Source organism: Anser cygnoides, chromosome 15 (genome assembly GCF_040182565.1).
Source record: "Anser cygnoides isolate HZ-2024a breed goose chromosome 15, Taihu_goose_T2T_genome, whole genome shotgun sequence".
Taxonomy (NCBI): domain Eukaryota; kingdom Metazoa; phylum Chordata; class Aves; order Anseriformes; family Anatidae; genus Anser; species Anser cygnoides.
This window is the reverse complement of record NC_089887.1, coordinates 12,547,650-12,570,890: the sequence shown is the minus strand read 5'-3', so window position 1 is coordinate 12,570,890 and position 23,241 is coordinate 12,547,650. Positions and strand designations below refer to the sequence as shown.

Below are 23,241 nucleotides of genomic sequence, written 5' to 3'. Positions count from 1 at the left end.
TTTGCAGAGCTCTGGCAGGGGACAGCGGTGCTGCTCCCTACGCAAGACAGGACAGTGGGTGCAAGCGGAAGGTGTGTAAAAATTTATTTCGTTACAGAGAACAAACCTAAAAGACCAGACCTGGAGCGGTGACGGGCACGGGGACAGCCCCGCGCCCCAGGGCTCTGCCCCACGGGACACGTTCCCGGGCTGGGGCACGGGGAGTGGGAATGGGAATGGGAGAGGTGGCCCCGGCGGTGCCAGGACCCGCGAGCCAGCAGCGAGCACTGGGGACAGTGCCACCACCTTGTCACGTCAACTGGGTCAGCGGTGGGATGGGGACAGAGGTGGCTTCTCAAACCCCTCGCCGGCTCCAGGCCATGATAAAACTTTAAATAGACAGACAGAAAGGCAGCTGGCTGTCCCTTGGTGCTGCCCCGCAAGCTGCCTGTGAATCAGCCTACCCTGAGTGTAGCCCATAAGCCTGTGGCACGTCTCCAGCCCAGGAGCTTCCCCGGGCTCCCCGCAGCGTGGCAGAAGCAGGGTGGGAGCCTGGGGGGGAGCTGGGCGCAGAGCTGCCTGGGCGCTCGGTCTCTGGGGCACTGGGGCAGGGCTGGCCCCAAACTGGGCTGAAATGCCATTTGCCCGCGTCGGGGCAGGGGGACGGGGCTGGGAGCGGGACACAGACGTGGTTCCAGTCGTACCAGGAGATGCAAAGCCCGGAGGCAGCTGCTCCGGCCTCGGTCCCTGCGGAGGGGACAGCAGGACAAGCGCCACGTGCCAGCATGCGGCACCAGCTCGGCGATGGCACGGCCAGGGGAGGAGCGCAGCCTTCCCTCAGCCCTCCCGAGAGTACTGTGGGGAGGGGACAGGACACACAGAGAGCCAGGGGAGGAGGGCAGGTGGGCCAAGATCCTGCTGCAGGACATGCTGCAGCACTCCAATACAGAAACAGAAGACAGAAAGGGCCTGGGACAGGGCCCAGGTCTCACTCCTGCCCCTCGCAGCCCAGGGCTGGGGGCTGCAGCCACGACGTCCCAGCAGGAGGGGCCAGGAGAGACCCCAAAACTGGGGTTTGGGCAGCGAGCACCCCCAGCCCTCCCTGGCCGCCTTTCCCAGCATGGGACATGCTGGCAGACGGAAATGGAGGCTGCGGGTGGTGGCGTGCCCTATGGGGCCAAAGCCCACCGGCACCAATAAACCCTGGCAGCCTTCGGGCTGGTGCTGCCGGAGACCCCAGGGGCTCCAGGAGTCACCCCACAGACCTGAGGGCACCAGCACAGCCTGCTGTGGACGGGATGTGTCTGCCCCACGGATACTGAAGCACTCACGTTTGAGCATAAAAACAAACATTAAAAAGACATGAACAGAACAGAAGACGGGGGTGAGCCTCCGGCTCCCAGGGAGGGGTCCCCAGCGGGGTTAGGCTGGCTGGTGCCGAGGATCTATCCTGCTGGTGCTGGGAAGTCTGGTCTCACTGGTCCTGCAATTGAGGCTGGGGGGAGGAGGATTTCCCAGCAGGGACCAGCTCGACACAGGGCCCCTCGCCGGGGCATCGCTCGGAAGGGGGAGGCTGGTGTCGCGGGGAGGACGGGGCGGAGAGCAGCTCTCACTTGTTCTTGGCTAGCGCACGGTACAGCGTGAAGCCTACCAGGGCGGTCACCGTGGCCCCCAGGGCCACCCGCAGCCAAAAGGACGCGGCTCCCAGCTCCGTGGCGTTCAGGTGGCTGCAAGGGAAGAGAGGAGAGGCCAGTGAGTGAGGCGCACGCGGACGGCTGCCCCGACGCCAGGCTCCCCGACAGCCAGGGGGGCTCCCACCCCGACAGGGAGGTCGGGGTGTCCCTGCGAGGGCCCAGGGCGAGCACGGCTCCAGGCCAGGGCCACCACCCGCCTGAAGGTGCCGCGCGCCGGAGCGCCCGCCACCCGGCAGCATCGCCAAGCCACGCATGGCTCCCTGCCCTGCTGGTGGAACGGACGCAGGCTTTACCCTCCCGTGGTCCTGAAATAGCACACCAACATCTAAATAATTAGTACAAGCAAGGAGCTCCGCGCCTTCCTTTCTAGGTCAGGCTGCTTTTACAGCTCCGGGAGCAGAGCGCCCCAGCAGCGGATGCAGGCGGAGATGCGGGCACGCAGGGCTGGGGGAGCCGGCACCGCTGGTGGTACCAACCCGAGGCCAGCAGGGAAGGGACCCGTGTGTACACATCCCCTTCCTAAACATGTGCTGTCCTGCATCAACGCGCTCCTCTCCGGGGAGGAAAGGCGTATCCATTATTCATTGCCCACTAAATCAGGGGAGAACAGCCAATCCCTGGCCCTCCATTACGCCGTTATTTATTTATACCACATACCCTAAGATATATTAAGATTATTTAAATTTTAATACTGCAGAGGGAAAAAAAAAAAAAGTGTCAGCTCTAAAAATAAAGTTGTTTATTGAAAAGAAGCTAAAGGGAAAACCACTCACTAGTAATCCCATCCTGTCTTCCAACGCACCCACATGTTCTCCCGGAAAGGGCTCTGCCCCCGGCGCTGTGCCGCCCCTCGGCCCCAGCCTCGGCTGCGCCGCCCTCGAGCCTCGCCGCGGGCAGAGCCCCTCTCTCCTCACCACCTCTGCCTGCGGCAGCCTCCCCACTGCCCAGCGCGACACCCGGCCCCTTCCAGGAGCGCTTTGTTCCCAGAGCGATCAGAGGTCCTGCTTCGCTGACCTCCTTTTCTGCCTGATCCATCTATCGGGAGAAAACAGCCACCACCTCCTCTCTGCAGGCCTCGGCTAACTAGCCCGGCGACTTCCCCTTCAGCACTTTTCTTAATTTTATCTCAGGCTTCAAAAATTGAGATCCTGCTCCAGGAGCTTATCTAATAAATCTGCCAGAGAGACGCTCAAGGCAGAAGGCAGCCGAGTCCCCTTCGCCCTCTCGGAGCAGGGAACGAAGCGGCCCTCTCGCTCCCATTGCCCATCGAAGCAGACGACACCGAGAGCCAGAGAAAAACCGCACCAAACGCGAGGCGCCGGCGGGCAGAGCCAGCAGCCCTCCTCCCCGGGCTCTGCTCCCAGCCCACAGCCCCCTGCCCGGGAGGGACGGATACTAACGGGAAGGTGGCGGCGGTGGCCAGCTTGGTGTAGACGGCGGTGCCGGGCGGGCCCTGGCTGTGGCAGGAGAAGAGGAAGGGCGGCGGGAGGCAGTGCTTGTAGCAGAACTCGGCGGGGGAGAGCCCGGGCTGCTGACTGGCTTCTGGCAGGTCTGTCTTGGAGGCCACGAAGACGCAGGGGATCTGGCTGTCCACGTAGTGTTCCTGCGGGGATGGGCAGAAGGCCCGGCGAGGGGTGAGCAACCGGCCGCTGCCCTGCGGGTCTCCGGGGAGGGAATCACGAGGGGTCCCAGCTGGGAAGGGCTGGAGGGCACCGGGAGGAAGGGCTCGGCCACCAACACTGCTGCCTGGAGGCAGGGGCTCCAGCACCAGGGCTGCAGAAGGCCAGCTCCTGCAGCACCCTCCCGGGAGACGCGGGGCTGCCGCTCAAAGGCTGAATCCCCCAGGGCCCCTGCCACTTACCTTATAAATACTGGCACAGTAGCTGAAGGATCTGGGGTCGCTCAGGTCATAGATCAAGCAGGCGACGTCGCAGGCAGCGTCCGATGGCTTCGTGAACTTTGTGTCAGCACTGACCTCGTACAGCTGGAGCAGGAGGGGAAAGGACACGTGGCGCGGCGCTGCCACAGGGAGACGGGGCTGGCTCCCACCAGCACGCAGCCCAGGGGCACCACGATGGTGCTGCAGCTCCGCAGCAACACGGGGGGCACAGCCCAGCCCTGCTGCGAGCCACTGCTCCTGGGCAGACCCAAGAGCGCTGCCCCCGCTCCCTGACTTACTATAAGGTATTTCTCCTGGCCGTTGACCTGCACGGTGTTGATCGTGTAGAGAGACGGCTCTCCTGGGGTCTCCCTCTGGGCCTGCCACCGAGGAAAAAACAGTCTCAGACAGCGGGGAGCAAGAGGAGTGCTCCGGGGAGGGAAAGCATTGCCCACTGCTCCAGTCCCCGCAGCGGAACAGCCGCTGCCCTTGAAGGCCAGCCAGCGTCTGCGGCGAGATGTGGGGCCGTTCGTAACGAGCAGGGAAAACCAGCATCACCTCCGTTGGGTCGGGGACGGCCCTGGGGCAGGAGCAGCCCCTGCATGTCCTGGGGACACGCCGAGGGAGGGGGCCCGCCGCCTTACACAAAATTAAGGAGGCAAGAGCCGCCGCGTGGAGGGGCCTGGCCGGGGCGGGAGGTGCCGTCACGCAGCAGGTCGCTCCCGGGCCTCGCGCTCTGCCTCCTGCTCCTGCTCCGCCGCACAGGGGAGCAGCCACTCACCGCGAGGCTCCTGCCGAGGAAGGCCTGCAGGAAGGCGGACTTGCCTGCGCCCCTGGCTCCCAGCACCTTGCAGAGGAAGACGTTTCTCTGGGTCTGGCCTTTCTCCAGGTCAATCCTCTTCTCCCGGGTCACTGCGAGGAGAGGGGCCGGGTGAGCGAGAGGAGGGTCCCGAGGGGTGAGGAGGGGAGGGCACGGCCGTACCTGTGAGGGCCTGCGTCTGCGAGTCCTGCTCCGACAGGATGGGGTAGCCCAGGTAGCCCAGGCACTCCAGGCAGTGCCGCACATCCAGGTAGGCCACGAGCCTGGGGAGGCGGAGAGCAGCGGGGAGCCAGTCGGGGGGTGCCAACCGAGCAAGCGCTACGCGACGTGACCGAAGGCGTGGGAGAGGGACTGAGCTTACGTCCACTGGCAGAGGAATCCATGCAGGGAAAGCAGGCCTTTATCAGTGGTGCATACCGTGTTGTAGAGCTCGGGGCCCCAGGGCACGCAGGGGAAGACGCTGAAGAAGTTCTGCAGCTCTGCGGGCGAGAGGGCACCGTCCTGGTCCTGCCGGAACAGACGGGAGTCAGCAGCCGAGGCAGGACGCGGCCTACACGCACCCGCGGCTCTCCACAGCCACCCCAAACACTGCCAGGGTGCAGAGAGGGGCCTTGGCACGCTGAAGCCACCTTGCCCGCTGCTGCAGGATGCCACGGGGATGCTTTCAGTGGCGGAAATCAACTGCAAGCAAGGCCAGAGGTGCACGCGTGCACTGAGAACGCGAACCCCAGGGGCTCCCGTCACTGCGCTACCTACAGGTGGGGTGATTCTGCTTTGTGACTGCAGCTGGAACCAACCAGCCCTGCCACCAGGAAGGACCCATCCACGTGAGCTGCTGGTTCTGCCACGCAGCAGCCAGACCCTCTGCGTGCAGGGAAACCAACCCAAGGTCTGCGTGCAGCCGCTGGGCCTCTGGCCGCCAGACAACCACGTGCCGACACAACACAACGCCTTCGGGCTGGCGTGCCACAGGGCCACGGCGCAGAGGCTCTGCTGGCATCTGGGCACACAGGGATGCGTGTCACAGAATCACAGAACGGTCCGGGTTGGAAGGGACCTTAAAGATCGTCTGGTTCCAACCCCCTGCCATGGGCAAGGACACTTCCCCCAGCCCAGGCTGCCCAAAGCCCCATCCAGCCTGGCCTTGGGCACTGCCAGGGATTGGGCACCCACAGCTCCTCTGGGCAGCCTGGGCCAGTGCCTCACCACCCTCATAGTGAAGAATTTCTTCCTCGTATCTAATCTAAACCTACCTTCTTTTAGTTTAAAGCCATTCCCCTTGTCCTATCACTACACCCCACGACAGAGGGCCCCTCCCCAGCTTTCCTGCAGCCCCCTGTAGGCACTGGCAGGCTGCTGGGAGGTCTCTCTGAAGCCTTCTCGTCTCCAGGCTGAACACCCCCAGCTCCCTCAGCCTGGCTCCGTAGCAGAGGTAACTGTCAACTCAGTGCCGCAGCTCCTGTCGAGCTGCCGCAACCCAGGTGCACGCCGACACCCAAGTAATTAGCGTGTCCAGATGCATTGCAGATCCTCTACAGCCCTTCTCTCGCTCTCCAAAGAGCCAGCGCGTGGCACAACCAGCCGCTTTCTCTGCCTCCCTCTGGCCCAGTACTCCTTCCACAGGGCTGCCAGCTGCGTGCCTGCTGCTGCTGGGTCCGTGGCTGCAGGCCAGCAGCTCTGCCCACTTTCCCCGGCCCGCTGCGTGCTGCAGGCAGGCACTGCGGAGGCGCGACGCCGCTTGGACGTTAGCTCAGAGCCTGAAGGCTCACAATTTACCGTCTGCACCTTGGGCAAGGGTGGTGACCCCGGCTCCACGCCCCCGTGACAGAGGAAAGCCCTTCGCTGGAAGGGGAGCAGAGGCAGGCAGAGGGCAGCCAGGCTCCCGCACGGCCCCGGCGCGTTGCCCACCTTGTCGTGCTTCTCGAACAGCCGCTGCAGGAACTGGTAGCCCAGGTGGTTGAGCTCCGAGGAGCAGCCGGGGGGCAGGCGGAACCTGCCGGGAGAGACCCGAGTGAGCAGCTCCAACGCCTCCTCGAGCCCTGAACGAAGGGCAGCGTGAGCGGGCCCTCGGCAAAGCCACATCTCACCCAGGGCACGCGGCTCGCCAGCCCCTCCCTGCCCAAGGCCCCCAACAAAACCCCAACAAAACAAAACAAAGCTGTAGGGAGAGGGTCTCGAGGCTGTGGAGCAGACTCCCCGTGGCACACCCGCACTGCCCGAGCAGCCCGGGAGCTGCCACGGCCCTCGCTCTGCCTTGTGCTCAGGGCTTCAGAAGGGCCCAGCGCTAGCCCCAGTGCTTTCCACCAGCAGGGGCCCTGCTGTCTCCCCCCGGGGCCTGCTCTCTGGGGAGAGGACGAGGCAGCTCGCAGCCGAAGCCTTTCATTACTGCCAGATCACCACCTCTGGGGTGGCAGGGAGCAGAGAAGAGACAGCAGCTGCAGAACCAGCCGGGAGGGCTACGCTGACAGCTCACTGCTCCCGACAGCTCAGCTCAGGCAGAGACAGAACTGCCTTCGCAGCCCCTTGCTGATGTCAAGGGAAGTCAGGGACAGGCCTTCACTGCCTTCCCCCCCTCCTTGCCCGCCTACACCAGAGCCAGCAGCACAGTCAACAGCCCCAAGGCCGTTATATTTGTTGCCAACCCCACGTGTCAGCTCCCGGCCACAGGGCAAGGTGAGGAGCACGAACTTGACCGTGAGCTCAGGGCACAGATTTAGCCTCAGCTGAGCAGGGCAGCAGCCCCCGGGGCGCAGAGAGGAGCCCGGGTCGCACACCGCGGGGATGTCCCACCCTGTCACCTCCATCCACAACAGGACACGCACTGCGGGTGCAGGTAGTCGTCTGTCAGCTCCAGCTCGTCGTCGTAGCCAAAGCGGCGAAGGATGGTCCAGGTGGTCTCATGCCGGCCCCTCTGGATGAAGAGCGTGTTGAGGAAGAGGAAGCCTGCGGGAGAGGCCAGGCAGCTCAGACAGCAGGGCCAGACGGGCACTGCCTCGGGGATCCACACCGCAGGACTACGCTTCCTCCGGGGACACAGGGTGCTTGGGCAGGGAGCTTTAAGTGGCCACAGCAGGCTCAGGCTTGCTTTGGCAGGAGGGACTAACTCGGCTCGGATCGAGAGCCAAGAGGCTCAGCCTGAGGACAGGGCCCCCCTGCAATATGCTGAAAGAGATGGGTGCGCCCATCCCGTGCTGGGGAGGAGCACGGAGCCCCCGTGCTGGTACCGTTTAACGTCAGCCCGTTGTCCTGCACCCCATCCGTGGTGTTCTTCCACACAACCATCTTCACGTCCTCCAGGGCCTGGGGAGCCAGCGGGTTTCCAAAGCAGGACTTCTACCTCCCAGGAGAAAAGAAGGCCTTCGTGAGCAAGCACGCAGACAGCACAACCCTCCGGCTCACCAGCAGCCGCAGGGACTGGGATGTAGCCCAGCCCCGCAGCCAGCCCTACCTGGAAGTAGTTGAGCTCATCATCGCTCAGAATCTGGTTGTTATCCTGGTCCGAGAGGTTGAAAATCCGGGTCAGTGCTCGTGCACACGCGGGTCTCAGCTGCAAGAAACCAACCACGGTGACAAAAACAGGGCACTGCCTTCAGCGGGGCTCCCCCTCCTGCCTCCCGAACCCGACGTGCAGAGCCCTTCCTGCACGGCGGGGAGCACGGCCCAGCCAGACCAGAGCCACAGCCCCACCGGAGCTGGGCGTCAGGAGCAGGACAGCTCACAGCGAAGGTTTCTCCTGCACTCTTCCCACCATGGCTGCCACAGGGCCCGGAGCATGAGGGCTTCTTCCCAAACACCCAAATTCTCTGTCCTGGCTACACTTGGCATGGGGAGACGGGTATTTTTCTGTTGGCTTCCCCCACGAGCTTTCCCCTCTTTTTTGCTATCTTGGCCAAAAAACTCTCCTCCCTCCTTCGCAGGGGTAAAAGCACAGCACGGCGCTCCCAGAGCACGAGGTGCTGCACCAGCCTGAGCTCTGCAGCCCCCCGGGGGAGACGGGAAGGGACTCCTCCAGAAACCACGAGCAGTGCTTCCTACCTGCTTCTCCTCCGGGTCGTAGAGGGGGGCGGTGGGGTGCAGCACAGCTTTCTGAGCGTAGTAGAAGAGCTCAGAGATGTTCTTGAGGTTCTTGGCAGAGCACTGAGGATTCAAAAGAAGAGACAGTCCTGTGAGTGGGGCAGGCAACAGGCTCGCGACAGGGGCAGAAGGAAGACGATTGGAGCTCTCCAAGCCAGACAAGGAATGCAACAAAGCACAGAGCAATCTCTGCCCACCAGCAGGAAAGAAAACAAAAGGGAACCTCCTGCTCACGCTGTGGCTTTGCTGTGTCCTTTCCACAGCCTCAGGCCCAACGGGGCTGCGTGGAGCTTCAAAACCATTTGCAGCCAGACAGGGCAGACACCAAAACTCGCTGTCCGTGGGGAAGCCAAAGGGCAGAAGGCGTAAAGCACAGGCCCTTGAGACCCAAAACACGGTACTTCTGCAGAGCAACAGCAGCAGAGCACAGAGTTCCCTGCAAGCACGAAGGCTCCCCTGCCCCACAGACAAGTGTTCCTGCCCCTCAGGGAGGCTTTGCAGAAACCCTCAGGTCCCTCACCTCCACGCAGGTCTCAATCTCCGAGAACTGGTTCATGATGGGCAGGATGACATCCATGGAGCTGCCCATCTGCAGGTCAGACTTGTTCCCCACCAAAATAATGGGGATCCTGGGGAAAAAGACAGAGCATCAGAGAGCACAAGCAAGGCCACCCCTCTCCCAGCCCCAGCCCCGCTCCAGCCGCACGTGCTGCCGGGCAGCCGGCCGGGGAGCCTCCCCACCCTCCTCTGCAAGGTCCAGAACAGCTTTCCTGCCTCCCACGGCTGGGAGCATCCATCTGGAGAAACAGACTGCCTGATCCTGCTTACGCTTTCACCCAGCAACAATATGTTCAGAAGCCTTTAATCCAGCACAGCAGCCTTCTGCCTAAGAGATCCCCACACAGCTTGTGGCTCCTCTGCCCCCATTCTCCCTTAGCAGCAGCCTCTCTCTGCCTGGATGGCAAGGGATCAAGGCAGGGAGGAACCCTCTCCCATGACCCTCTGCCTCAGCTAGGCTTTGAGGGAGAAAAGCCCCCACATTCTTCTGCTACAAGCGGTTTGGCCGCTGCTTGCAAAGCTGGCTTGATCTGAGCAGCCCCTGGAGGACACGAAGGCGGCGAGGGCCCAGCAGCCTCCGGGATCACCCAGCTCCGCACCCAGTACCTGGCTCCCTTCTCAGCTCCTCCGTTCACCATGGGGATCCACTTTGTGCGAATCTGAAAGGCGAACACAGGGACAGGCCCGTCAGAGCAGCCTGCGGAGGGAGAGGCAGCTCCCAGCACGCGCGCCGTAGCTGTCGGCAGGGCCCTGCAGCCATCTGCTCCCCGGTGTTCCCCCGCACCAGCAGGCAGAGCACACCCGGGGATGCTGAATGCCAGCAGAAGGATGCGACAAGCATATTGCCCCCAGCACAGGGAGGCGATTACCAGTGTGGGAGCAGGCCTGGGCTGTGCTCAGCCTGCCTCTGCTTGCAGGAGTCTCAAACCCCAAGCCCCCACAGAACCGGGAGCGTCAGGGCCCTGGCAGGGAGCACGTTACCTTCTCGATCGTGACTTCCTTGGTGACATCGTACACCACGCAGACCACGTTGGCCTGCAAGAGAGAAGAGGAAAGGGGGATGAGTGAGGGTCCTGGTGCTCCCGCCGTGGTGGGGAGGCAGGTCTGAGCCCCGGCAGCTCCAGCCCCGCACGCTGCCGTCGTGCTTGCGTTGCAACCCAGCAGCTGCAGCTGAGCACGTGTAGCACACGCGCAAACACACAGACACCGTGGGCTCCCGAGGAGCCGGACAACATCAGCTCTGGCCCCAGCTGCCCCGTGACAGCACGCAGACCCTCCCCTCCCCAGCTCTCGGCCCAGCACAGATATTTCTCTTCACTAACTTACAGATTGCGCGTGGCAGCTCCCACCTCTGCTGGGTCCGCTCCCTGGATGCAGGGCTTTTGAAAGAGAGGCGAGGGCACACGCGGAGCCGTGCCAGCCACATGGCTCGAGGCCGTTTCGAGCCGTGCAGGCTAATCCCAGGGCCACACAAGGGTTTAGGCAGGATTTCCTAGAGCCGTTTTAAGCACCTGTACTCTCCTTCTGTCTGTGGGGCAGGTACCGCACCCCTGTGCTCCCTGTCCCACCTCCTCATCCATTAAACACTGAGGAGGAGCGATTAAATATTTGTGCTCACATGAAATGCACAGTGGGGTCGTGGTGTTATTACCCATAGCCAAGAAGAAGTCTCCTCAGCACGGAGCCAAAGTCAATCCCAGAGTGGTGAGGAGCGGCCAGGCCCATCCCAGCCGGCTGGGTTGTTTCTCCTCTCCACCCAGTCCCCCAGGGCTCCAGCTCCCAAACCACCGGCTCTGTGCCACTGCAGGAACCTAAGGCAGGGAGCAGGGGGGTCTCACCCACGCTCAGCTTCTCCCCTCTTCCAAGGCTAGAACGCCCCAGGTCGGCAGCGAGCCGCCCCCCGCTGCTCTCCTTCTGGAGGCTCCCCAGAGGACTGGGACAAGCCACACGACAGCTTACAACCCAGAGAAGGATTAAACAATCTGCTAAACAAACTGATAGCGTTAATCCGCAGATAACCAACTGCCTGCACGTCTCTGGGTGGTTAATGGGAAGGGAGAACGGCCGCGTGTCGCTTGTAAGCTGCAGGGCTACGGCAGCACAGCCTCCTGTCCCGCAACCCCCCGCCCAGCCCCACTCACCTTAGCGATCTCCTCCTGCAGCTCGTCCTCCGTCTGCTCTGACTCTGGAAGGGGAAAAGAGCCGTCACTGACCGCTGCTGCCCGCCCGCTGCAGCAGGGATGCTCTTCCCCTGGCCGCAGGCGGGCAGGGAGAGGCGAGGCTGGCAGGGAGCGAGGGGACCGGCCCCACCTGAGTAGTCCACAATGTGCGTGGGGACCTTCTCGGGCGTGACGTCCGCCGGGATCGTGATCTCCTCGGCGCGAGGGGGCACCTGCGAAGCGAGCAGACTCCGTTCCATCGCGTGGACATGCCGGCCGGGCCGAGCGCAGCAGAGAGGATGGCTGAATTCAGCTCTCAACGCGGCCGCTGCGTGGGCAGAGTGACTCCAGCCCACAGACTGCTCTCGGTCCACCATGAAGGGGCTGCGAGCCGCAGCGAGCTGATGCTTGCTACAGTCCGCTCCTCACACAGAGGTTTCACTGTCTGTGAAACCTCTGAAAGCCTCCCGGGCGCGAGCCCTCCCTCGAGACGCAGCGCCGCGGCCCGCCGTGAGAGCTGCCTTTCAGAAAAGTCAGCGCTGCCACCCTGGAGCTGAGCTTTGGGGCGCTCCCCAGCCCTCCGACCTGACCTCCCGGCAGCTGCGAGACGTGCTAAGCTGAGTGCGTGGGCTTCGCCGGGAAACACGGGAAGGTGTTGGGGGCCAGCTGCCCCCCGAGCCCCAGCGAGCAGCCTGCGGGCAGCAGGCGATGCCGCCGGTGGCACCGGGCAAACGCCTGCAGGCAGGGCGATGCCCCGTCCCCACCCCAGCCATGGCAGCGAGGCGCAGCGCCGAGGCCCCGTGGGGCACACGCAGGCCGGCTGGAGGCCGAGCGCCAGGCCTGGCGCAGCCACGTCCTTGAGCCGGTGTCGCCGCAGGGCCGAGGCCGCGGAGCTGGAGGCCTGAGCTCCGGCCCCGTCCCCCCCGGGAGCAGCGGGGAACAAAGCCGGGGGAGCCCCCGCGCCCAGACGGGGACCGAGCCCGGGCTCGGGGGGCGAAGCGGGGACCCCGCCGCTGCCCCCGGCTGCGGGCAGGAGCTGCCGGGGCTGCGGCCTCGCGCTCACCTCCTCGGGGAACTCCTCGCCCACCAGCGCCATGATCAGAGACGTCTTCCCCACCTGGGCTGGGGGAGAAACGGGCACGCGTTGGCGCCGGCCGGAGCCGCGGGGCGGAGGGGGGGGGGGGGGCCGGGCCCGGGGCGCCTTCCCGACGGGCCGGCCGCCCCCAGCGGGACGCCCCGGCCCCTTTCGCCCTCACGGGAGCCGGGGCTTCACCGGGGGCTACCGGGGAGCGCGTCCGCACCGGCCCCGGGGCCCTGCACCGCGGCCCGGGAGCGAGGAGGACGGGGCCGAGGCCCCGGGCGAGGCCCGGCCGCTGCCGCCGCCGCCCGGCCGCCCCTTACCCTCCCCCAGCAGCAGGATCCGCACGTCCCGCTTCATGGCGGCGCCGCCGCCGCTCCCGGGGCCGCCGCCGCTCCCGGGGCCGCCGCCGCTCCCGGGGCCGCACCAGCGAGCGGGGCCGGGAGCGGCAGGGCCGGGAGCGGCGCCCCCCGGCGGCCGGAGGTGTCCCCCCGCTGCTCCCCCCCCCCCCCCCCCCGGCACCGGCGGGCAGGCTGGGGTGGCGCGGAGGTGGTTTATTGGGAAAGGAAAAATACAAATCAAGGGGGAACCGCGCCCCAAAACGCACCGCGGGCGGCCGGGGGCGGCCCCGGCCTGAAGCTGAGGCTGGGGCCGGTACCGGGGCCGCCTGGAGCCGGTACCGGGCCCGGTCCCCGCCGGCGGTTGGCTCGTCGCGGCCCGTGGCGGGGTGGCCGCCGTCAGCCGCCGCCCAGCTCCCAGACGAGCAGGGCGCTGTGGGAGGCCGTGAGCAGGCGGCGGCCGCCCGGGGCGAAGCGGCAGAGGTGGACGGCGTCGTCGTGGCCCCCGTAGTCCTGCGGGGCGCCCGCGGGGCAGGGCAGCAGGCGGAGGAGGCGCTCTGCGGGGACAGGAGGGGGTCAGCAGGAGGGGGAGCCCCCCCATCGGCATCCCCTCAGAGCGGGGATGGTCCTGAGGGACCAAGCAGGGAAATGGGGGCTGCTGCCCAGGGGAGCGTGTAGGGGAACGAAGGCGGCAGCAGCTCGGCCTTCAGCCTCAGCCCCTGAAGCGCCCGGCTGCCCTGGGGCAGCTGTGGGGCTCACTGGGCCCTCGGGGGCTGTGGTCTGGACAGATGAAGGGTGCTGAGTGCCCCTGTGCAGCACAAGGTCCCTTCCCGATCCCAGGCTACGCTGCGGGGGTTTTCTCCCTGTCTGCCACAACCCTGCCTGGGGCCGTTACTCCCACGGAGGAGCCACAGCAGGGTCTTAGGATAAGCCCTGGTTTGGGTGTGTGCGTCTCATTTAAAGGCAAGAGGAGGCTTGGTTTCCTCCCGCTTGCAGGAAGGGGAGAGCCCTCCCCACCAAAGGCACCCTGGGGACAAGCAGAGGCCGCAGCACCCGCCGGTACTCACCGCTGAAGCCAACGGCCATGAAGCGTGCTGCAGGAGACAGGCTCAGCGATGTGGCGAAGTACGGCAAGGAGATCTTCTCAACGACCTGCGCTCCAGCAAGAGAAGCACGCTAACACCTCAGAGCCAAGCAGGGAGCAGAACTCAAGTGACACCTTTAGGAGGGTACAGGGCTCCTGCTCAGCGGGGAGGCTGGCAGATACACGGCCTCTCTCGGAGCTCAAAAACCTGCCAAAGGCACTTCCACTTCCCAGGAGGCACGACAATTCAGAGACCGTTAGGGGTCCTGGAAGCAAACGCCCTCTCCTCCAAGGGCAGCAGCAGCGACTGGCAGCCAGCCCAGAGGCAGGGACAGGGCCCTGCAGCTCCCTGCTCACCGGGGCCAGACCTGGAGTCTCTGAGGGAGAAGCTGCTGCACTGCCCAGCTGCTTGCCCCAACCCACCTCACACCCTCAGGGGTGGTTTTATTCAGAGTGCTCCTCTCTGCACCTTGGTTAGCAGGAGGGGATGCTGCTCTGGGGCTGACATTTGGGTTAAGAGGGGGTCCTGCTCTCCCCCTCTCCCCCCGTGGAAAGAGGGGCTCATCCCCAAGCCCCTGGCTTGGCCTGCAGGTCTCCTGAGGGAGAAGGGCAGCACTGCCTCCCCTCTATCTCATTCAACACGGCCACACAACAGCAGAGCAGTGCCTATGCTGCCCTGGCATGGCACGTGGGGGTGCCAGAAGTACCTGTTTCTTGTGCAGGCTGTAAAACAAGGCTTCCTTCTGCATCCCAAAGCCAACGTAGACCAGGGTACCATGCTCCCAAGGGCAGAATGCAGCCAGGCTGGGTGGGAGGCTGCTGAGACCCTGGCAGGGGAAACCAAAAGGAACAACAGTGAAGCTAGCTTCTCCAGCCCGACCCAACACAATGGGGAGCAAAGGAGAGCACGGAGGGACAGCAGCCCTCGGGAGCGCTGGGAAATTCTTGTGATGGAGGCTGTTTCCTGCTTCTTGCATTGCCGTCTCAGCCGTGCTCACTGCAAAGAAGCAAGGAGCAACCACACACTGCCATGGAAACCTGCAGCAAGTTGTTCACTGTCACAGAAGCAGGACGCACTAGGGTCAGCGGGTTGAATTTCCACAAGGGCATTATTGCTACGTGGGCGTGAAGGTGGGACTGGGTTATGGATTGGTTTCAGCACAAGCAAATAGGGCCCAGCAGATGGATATTTAGCACTGGATGCAAGATCAGTCCTTCCCCTATCCACTGTGGGGAGACCTGTAACAGCCCCGCTGGTGCTTGAGGCTGGGACTGGCAGGCTGAGGCACGACCACTTGTCCCCCAGAAAGACCCAGCTTCCTTCTGCAGGCCCATGTCACGTGCATGGGAGGCTGCTTCGTGTCCAGTACAGTATTTGGGCACAGCAGATGTCCTGCTGCCCAAATCCCACAGCTGGTCTGCAGCCAAAGCGTTCTGCAAAGTATCGCAGGCACTCAGGACTGGAGCAGGTGTATTTGGCTCTACTAGCAGTCACTGGGCTTCTGGCTCAGGATATTCACGCTCATTGGGAGCATCAGTCAGCAGCGTGCTCATAATTAGGTGTCTCTTCTGTGCTGACTATGCCGACCCCTGGCTGCGCTCTGTTTCGCACAGCACAGGAGTATCAGCTCTTTGCAAAAGCATTTTTTGTCTCCTCATGCTTACAGTGTCGGTACTTCCCAGGGGTTAGGCAGCGCCACGCACAGTTCACACTGCCTATCTACACCCTCGAAGGTGCATTAGCAAGTTCTCCCACAAGCAGAGAACCCAGGAAGGTGACTTTCCTAAGCACACTCACTGTCTGCACCTGTCCCACTCAGAGGCATCCCTCCCCTCTGGGGTGGCTGAAACTGAAACCTTTACAACACCTGTAAAACACATTAGACTGAGCTGACAGTCTCACGTGAGTTTGGAGGGGGTTAGGACGCCTCACATCCTGCTCACAGACGGGGAGCGTGCTGAAGGGACGGGGCTGCACGGTGCCGAGGTGGGGACAGGAGCTGGTGAGCGCCGTGCTCACCTCAGGGCTGGCAGGAGCAGGGAAGCTGAGCCAGTCGAGGAGCTCACACTTGTCCTTCAGCCAGTCGGAGGCCCAGACGCTGACCCGACGGTCCGAGCTGGTGGCCAGCCAGAGCTCACCTCCTTCCACCCCAAACTCGCGGTACTACAGAAGATGAAAGCAACGTTATGACTTGTGCAGTACTGAAGCTTTACAGAAAGCTGCCAGCAAGAACTAGCAGAGGGCAAGAGTTCATGGGAACGCAGGGGATTAATGCCAGGATTAACCTCCTGGTTTCTCTCATTTGAGCAGTGCTTAGAGTCATTTATCACAATAAAATAGGACAAGGAAGCGGTGGTTCCAGAGCCAGCAGCGTGCTCTGGGCTGAGCGCCCCGGCAGAAGAGGCCGCTGGAGGAGGAGCGAGCGGCTGGCCCGAGTGACAGATTTCTGGACGTCCCCTGCACCTGCACATCTCCAGGGCAGTGCATGCAGGTAAGTATGTCTTCTAACCACATCCTTCACCTAAAACTGAAGGGGCCTCCTAACTATATGATTACCAGGACAAGCGGCTTTGCAGCCCAGATTTTAAAGCCAGAGAACTCAGGCAAAATTATTCTCATCTCAGGAAGCTGCACAAAGGAAAAAAAAAGACTCTCCATGAAGAGAAAGACGAAGGAGATGCTAAAAACATCCCGCGGTTGCACATTCAAGCCTTCCAGCTTCACAGAGGGACTGTACAAAGAGCCAGCTACATGCACAAGGTCAGGCTGCTAAGGAGTGAAGCGGGGAAATCACCCCGAGGCCGTTATCGGGGGCATGGGCCACACGCACGGGTCTGAATGCTCCCAGCTCCAGCTGCTCCCAAGGAGTGCTGCTCTCTGTGGGCACACGTCACATCTGTGCACGGTGTGTCGACAACAACCACCAAAGGTCCCCCCCCACCCGCACAGACTGGCTCAGGATTGCCCCTGCAGTGCTTGTGGCTTCTCCCCAGTGAAGTTATTCCTAGAAAAACCTAACAGAAGTTACTGGGGGTGGTGGGCACAAAGAGGAAAGAGAAGGGCCGACCGACCCAGCCGTGCTGCTGCCCCTTCCCACAGCTGTGCCGTGACACACGGGGCACTCGCTCCTGCACAGCAGCGGGCAGAGAGGGGAAGGAAGGTCTCACCTGCTTCCTGGTGCACTGGAGGACGGTGATCGGGGAGCCCTTGTGGTCAGCGAGGACGCGGATGGTCATTCCGGTGCGAGGGCTGCTGACAGCCACGAGCCCGTCCTTGCCCCCCGATAAGATCATTTCTCCTGCGGCCAGAGGGAAGGGAACGAGACACTTCTTGTAGGAGATGAAAAAGCCCGTAGCAGTAAGGTGTGATGTCACTGCTCCCCAAAGCAACATCTCCCCACTGTTACAACAAGGAACCTCACCGTCTGTGGAGTAGGCGATTGCCGTCAGCGCAGTGGCATGGGGGTGCATTTTCAGCTCCATCTCCGTCCTGGAAATGCTGAACACGCGGATGGTGCCATCACTGTACCCTGCCACTACGTGCTGGCTCTCAGCTTCCCATGCAACGGTGGTATGAGGCTTCCAGGCCAGGCACTGGCAGCTCTGGAAAAGAAACCAGGGCAGAGACCTGATGACCGTGAAAACAGTGGGACCGTACACAGTAAATGCACTAAAAGCTCCACCTGCATGTATTTCTCCAGCTTTGGGCTGCTCCACGAGGACACAGCAGTCCTTGCAATGCCAAGCGGTGACTGTGCCCTCTACCAAGACAAAGATTGATGTGCCACAAATGATTACCTGGTTCAGCACTTGAAACTGTACCACCAGCTCCATGCTGCCCAGGGACCAAATCCTCACGCTGCCATCCTCCCCACACGTGGCACAGTGAGTCTCATCAGGACTGAAGGACACTTCGTTCACCTGCAGCAAGAAAGGAGATGGGAAACAGGGGCCCTAAAAACGCTGCAGCCTAAAGCACGTCTGCTCCTCTGCACCCCTCATTCCCCAGGACTCCTCTCACAGGAAGGACCAGATGAGAAGCCCCAGACATAAAGGAAGGAGGGTTGCTTTATTTTTGTGCTAAAAAGAAATCTCGGGCTGACAACGAGGCTTGCGATGGAAAGCCGCAAACCTAACCACAAAGCTGGAACCAGGCACTCTGCAATAAAAGTCTAAGTAAAACACCTTCCCTTCTGCCACCTGAAACCTTTTTTTCCGTAGCACAAAAGTACACCAAAGCAACAGCAGAGTTCAAAACAGTCACCCTTTGTACCATTTTTTAAAACATATTTTAGGCAAAGAAAACTTTCTGCAGTATGGATGTCCAGCTAACCAACAGCCTGCTTCCAGCAGTTGCAGCACTTAGCAATGACTCTGGAGCTGCGTTCTTGCACGGCAGCAGAATGACCTGCAGTTACTCACAGGCTGAGGCCGTTAAAAAACTAAGGTTAGAGCAGCTGAGCTCAGGTTTCTTGATGTTTGCCTGCCTAGTGCAGTTATCCCTAGACTCCTCCGTGGTGTCCCATCGGCACCAGAAAGCCCTGCGGCTCTGTGACCTCTCTCATGGCCGGACCAGGGAGCGCTGCTGCAGCACACACATGGTTGGAGCACAGCCAAACCACCCCCCCAGCACAAACCGCCCCCCCCAGATCCCCGATCCCAGCCCCTCGAACCTTGTTCTTGTGGCCGCTGATCAGCCGGATGCTCGTGCTCTCCGCCCAGTTGATGTACCAGAGCGTTCCCGCGGTGGTGCCCACAATTCCCATTTCTAAGGAGTCGTCAAAGGCTGCACTGACGATTGTCCCGTCGAGGGTAATCTCATGTTCTAGCATGACCGAGTGAGATCTGGAGGAAAGGAGGATCCAAGAGGGACCGGCTCAGCTGTTGGAGCAGACGTTGCCTCCTTTCAGTGCAATTTTCTAATAAGGCCAGGCATGGCTTTGCATCTAAATTGTTCAGCGAGGGGCTCCTGCACTGAAACCATCGTGTATAGGACAGAAAGAAAAATAAGGGATGCAGTAGCACGAGAAGAAACAAAAGCGATATCTTTTCACTCATTCTTTTAAAGAATTTTAAAATTTAAATTTTAAAGACTACAAAGTTTCTCCACGTTGCTGACACAAACTTCGGGCATCCATTTCCAGCACAAGGAAGGTTCAGCTATCTGTAGCAAAAATCCAGGAAAAAGATCCAGGCAGAAAGAATCAGCAGCAACGGGGATGGAGAGGAAAAGCTAAGGGTGAAGAGCAACAAGAGCAGCACGGCTGTAGGCAGAGCTGACGCGTCCGCGAGAAGCCACCTCTCAGACAGGTCCTGGAGCTGCCAGGCGAGGAGGAGAGCGCCTCAGGAGCACGGCGCGAGACGGGTGCGAGCGGAGCAGAGGCGCTGGGGCCACCACCTCCTACCTGGCCTCGGGACCTTTCAGCCTCAGCTCCCGCACGGCTGCCACCGCCCACAGGCGGATGCGCTTCGTGTTGCTGCCGCTCAGCAGCCTGCTGCGCCGGCACACCAGCACGCCTGGGGGAGGTAAGGTGCACCCGTGAGTAACCCCCCCAGCTCTCAGCCCTCACCCTGGGCGTGCTCCTGGTGGCCAGGCCATCGTTTCATCCCAGCAGGGCAGCGTGGGTCTCACACAGCCCCACACGCAGTGTTTTCACAGGCTAGGACTGTCGTTACTACTGCCAACGCGGGCAGCAGGCCCGTTGCCACCCCCCACATCCTGCGTCCCCATCGGGTTTCTGAGCAGAGCTGAAATCGGAGGCCTGCAAGCTCATTGCTGTTCATTGCCGAAATTCCCACAAAATTTATTACAGTCCTGACGGACGCCTGGGGCATTTGCACCCACCGATCTCGCCGTCATCGGCCTCCCACGTCATGAAGCAGCGATTGGTCTCCGTGTCCCACACGCAGACCTGGCCCGAGTTGGTCCCACTGTAAAGAAGGGTGTCGGCACCGTAACAGAGAGAGGTCAGCTCCACCGGCCCCAGCACGGCCGGCGCAGGGGACCGATGAACCTGCCAGGGCACATAAAACAGGAAGGTCACAGAGAGCACGGTGCTTACCTGCAAGGGAAAGAAACCAACAACTCCTCCCACCCTCAGCTAATTCAGTTACTGCATCAAATACAACTGAAAGCCACTCATGGCCAGCCAACATCACACTCTCGCTAAGAGAAATCATCAGCTCTTGCAGAACTGTGGGGGCAGAGCCTCCATCTCACTTGCTAGGGCTCGGAAAAGACGTCAGAGATAATGAACGTGAATTTCCAAAGAAAAAACTGAGATTTACCTTGAGATTGATGTCACCCTCCCGCTGCTCCAACAGCCAAAATGTCACCGCTCCCTTCCCCACACAGGCCATTTCTCGGTGAGAAAAAGGACTAAAAGCCACGTCGTGGACCGGCTCCGAGATACAAGTTGACGACAGGAGCTCGTAAGTGTAGGTATTCCACAGAGCAACAGCTTGATCATTGTAGTCCCCTAGGTAGAACACGAGAACAGTAGGAGGGAATTCTGCAGCCTCAGTGTTTCTTCGCAATGGTCACGAGCACACATTGCACACTCGTGTCAACTTTGTCACCCCGTTACCCAGTTGTTCCAAGACAGCTGCTGCAAACAGCCCACAGCCCCCTTGCATGCTCAGCAAAAGCCAAGGAAGTGCTTCAGTGGCAGCAAAAGCTGCACGACGTGATGGATCATCACCTGAGCTGAGGACGGGTATAACGGGCCCAGCACTTTGTGCTGGAGGTTGCAGCACCTCTGGACCTGCAGCACAGGCTGCAGCCAACGTTCAAACCAGCTGATGGCTGGCGTGGTGGGGAACTCAGCACGCAGAGCTGGCTTTCTGCTGTTTCTGCATCCTCAGTAGCTACTGCACACCTCAGCACACGTCCAACACAAGCCCTCCAGCGATACCGTGCACTAAGCACCAACGGTCTCGAAACAAGAAACAGAGGTTACCATTGCTGAAGGCACCGCAGCTGGGGGGCTGCAGAAGGCACCGGCCTTGGTGATGGCAAGCATGCCCAGCTCTCAGACAGCCAGGAGAGCAGGTGCCTCATCGGCCTTTCCCAGGCCCCACAGCTCAGTGCAGACTTTCAGCTTTTTCCTTCTCCGCAGCCCAGGACGGAGCTGGAGAAGGGCTCCTCTCCCAGCTCTGCTCCGTGAGAGCACAAAGCTCTCTTCCTCTTTAGCAAAGCTTGCTTTTTTTCAAGGGCAGACTCACCAGCCCAGAGCAAATGTGTTGCCTGCTCCACAGGTCCTCTCTTGCAAAACAAGAACTTACTAATTGCATATTTGTCCTTTAAATGTCCCCTGCCTAAACAAAACAGACAGCTTGAGCGTCCATCTTGTGCTGGCATCGCTGCCTGGCAGGAGGCTCACAGTTTGAAGCCTGGCTACTTCTGTGAATTCCAGCTAAGCAACAATAAGAAGTCCAGAAGAAAGCATTTCCCTTTGGATACTATATATAGTAACTGCAAACTATTTACACAGCCTTAGCAAGCACTAGTCAGCTGGGAGAAGAAAGCTGTAACTTCAAGAAAAACAAGCTTACTGGGCAATGAGAAGGAACTGAATGGGAGCTGGGGCAAGCCCGGTGTTCATGCCTGTGGCTGGGACACACAGGGCTCGTGTTTGCCCTCGAAACGCTGCTGACAGCGCCCTGGCAACGTGCTCACTTGCAAAGAGCACCTCTGCTCACGGTCACTCCCAAGGCCACCTGGGGAGATCACCGGCAGATTTACACGCCATGCGATCCACTGTCCTGTTTGCTAGGCATCCTGTCGATTTCATTGTGAAAATACCATCCAGTGCCAAGGCTACCAAGCAGCAGCTGCTGGGCAGACCCACGAGCCCGGTGCACATCTCACGGGTGTCACTTACAGCACCCTCCTCCCATGAGCTGTCTGTTCCAGGGTCTACTCCCGCACCCACAGCTGGCGGTTGCGGGCGTACTCACCTAGGGTAGCAAGGAACCTGTCGTCCTGAGAGTAGGCCATGGCTTGCACTTGTGTCTTGTGGTGGAACAGACTTGTTGTGCAGACCCCATCCTGGATGTTCCAGATGCAGATTTGACAATGGGAGTCTCCATTCCTCCTTCCCGAGGCAGAGGCAAGAACCTAACAGAACAAAATGTTGTCATAGAGACCTTGGTAAGTAATTAGAGAACATTTCATTAGTCTTAGCAACTATTAGACCCAAATTAAAGTCATGCAGCTGGCGAAAGGAAAATTCTGCAAGAACGACTGTCACTTGGCAGGAGGAGGGAGTGGTGGCAGGGAGCAGCCTTCACTGTCAAACTGAGCCAGCCCAAGGAATAGCCAGGCTCAGAACCCACTGATTTTATTTCCATAACCCCAGGTCTCCACGCAGCACACAGAAGGAAGAACAGACAACTGGGATTTTAGCCAGTGACATTCCTTTAGCTTGAAGTGACACAGGCAAAACACAGCCCTGGGCAAGCAGAAGCCTCTCCTACCTGGGCGTCGTGGCTGACGGCGAGTGTAGAGATCTCCTCTGTGTGGCCAAGCCAGTGATTCTGCAGCCCCGAGTGCAGGTCCTCAACCACGATGACACAGCCACAGGTGTAGGCGAAGAAGCCTAGCAGAGAATGAGGAGACGGGATGTTTTCATGTAAAGGCTTCACCCACCGTAACTCACATCACAGTTCAGCAAAACTATTTTTTTTCAGTCATATGTAAAAGCTGACTCTGGTACATGGCCTCTGCAGCATCCTTCCCATCGGGCTGAGAATGGAGTAAGACAAATCTCACTTCCCCTACGCTGAGCAAAGCAAAACTGACGGGCATCACTCCAGCTTGGAGAAAGGAGGTGAGATGGACTCTGGGACAGCCCTCCCTCCACTATCCACTCAGCAACAGAAGCCTGGGACTGCCTGTATCAACTAACGGTCACCCCCCACAAAGAAGGGTTACTGGGTTTTACAAACAGAAAGCAGCGCTATGTTAAAGCAAAGATCCTAACCCAACAGCTAGACCTGACTTTGGCTCAGCGTACGCCTGCAGACAGCGAGGGCTCACAGCCCTCCCACCCCTCCCCGTGTACCTGTGTCCGGGTTCCACACCATGTTCCCTCTGCCGTTCCCATTGTAGCCGATCACTGCTTTCAGCTTCAAGAGCTCGTTGCCAGCTGGAGGAGATAAGAAACTCTGCAAGAAAAACAGACATGGGCTTAAATTAAGCTCTGGGAGGATGGCCTGGTCAGGTACAGTCAAGACCCACATAAGAAAAAGCATGCGTGCAAGCACACACACGTAACTCACACACACAACACTCGCAGGTTCGTGCCAATGCTCACAGTTCAAGTTCAACACATCAATGGATCAATAAGAAAGCGCGCGCTTACGTGTACAAAAGAGAAACCGCAGCAACAAAACCAGGTGCGGATGCTTTGAGATGGGACAAAAACCAGGCTGGCAGCAACTGCCCATCTGATGAGCAGCTGCTAATCCCGCTGGGCAAGAGTTCAATGGGTTTTGCTGACTTGGTGATGTGGATGTTTGAGCAGGAAGACAATGAGGGAAAAAGCGCTGCCAGGTTGGGGGACAGAGGAGAGAAC

The 23,241-nt window shown here is 60.8% G+C and overlaps 2 protein-coding genes across 2 annotated transcripts in view; both read right to left on the bottom strand.

Annotated features, from left to right (window-relative positions):
- Positions 1–67: 67 nt before the first annotated feature.
- On the bottom strand, positions 68–12,701 carry RHOT2 (ras homolog family member T2). The gene is made up of 19 exons (XM_066977585.1): positions 12,565–12,701; positions 12,227–12,285; positions 11,315–11,396; positions 11,146–11,189; positions 9,986–10,039; positions 9,611–9,663; positions 8,967–9,075; positions 8,408–8,509; positions 7,821–7,919; positions 7,597–7,705; positions 7,195–7,315; positions 6,281–6,365; positions 4,734–4,879; positions 4,535–4,635; positions 4,334–4,464; positions 3,852–3,932; positions 3,535–3,657; positions 3,074–3,276; positions 68–1,706 (listed from the first exon to the last, which is right to left on the bottom strand). Exons 1-19 carry the CDS (start codon positions 12,599–12,601, stop codon positions 1,589–1,591), a joined length of 1,857 nt encoding a protein of 618 aa, XP_066833686.1. The 5' UTR covers positions 12,602–12,701; the 3' UTR covers positions 68–1,588.
- A 192-nt stretch (positions 12,702–12,893) lies between these two features.
- The window catches only part of WDR90 (WD repeat domain 90), a 31,285-nt gene continuing 20,937 nt past the window's right edge, over positions 12,894–23,241 (bottom strand). The window contains exons 30-43 of the mRNA XM_066977577.1: positions 22,729–22,831; positions 22,142–22,263; positions 21,627–21,782; positions 19,952–20,146; positions 19,509–19,677; positions 19,069–19,180; positions 18,337–18,508; positions 17,462–17,584; positions 17,086–17,266; positions 16,832–16,962; positions 15,684–15,827; positions 14,371–14,490; positions 13,647–13,731; positions 12,894–13,136 (exon numbers count right to left, since the gene is read on the bottom strand). Coding sequence (XP_066833678.1) covers positions 12,979–13,136; positions 13,647–13,731; positions 14,371–14,490; positions 15,684–15,827; positions 16,832–16,962; positions 17,086–17,266; positions 17,462–17,584; positions 18,337–18,508; positions 19,069–19,180; positions 19,509–19,677; positions 19,952–20,146; positions 21,627–21,782; positions 22,142–22,263; positions 22,729–22,831 — 1,971 coding nt within the window. The 3' untranslated portion in view covers positions 12,894–12,978. The remainder of the gene's footprint in view (positions 13,137–13,646; positions 13,732–14,370; positions 14,491–15,683; positions 15,828–16,831; positions 16,963–17,085; positions 17,267–17,461; positions 17,585–18,336; positions 18,509–19,068; positions 19,181–19,508; positions 19,678–19,951; positions 20,147–21,626; positions 21,783–22,141; positions 22,264–22,728; positions 22,832–23,241) is intronic.

Bases quoted from the DNA above. Each gene is read 5' to 3' on its own strand.
- RHOT2 (XM_066977585.1), bottom strand. From the start codon at position 12,601: ATGAAGCGGGACGTGCGGATCCTGCTGCTGGGGGAGG. The intron at 10,040-11,145 runs GTGAGTGGGGCT...TCTCTCTTGCAG, and splicing joins TGCAGGAGGAGATCGCTAAG to GCCAACGTGGTCTGCGTGGT. The intron at 4,465-4,534 runs GTACGGCCGTGC...CTCTCCTCGCAG, and splicing joins GCAGACGCAGGCCCTCACAG to TGACCCGGGAGAAGAGGATT.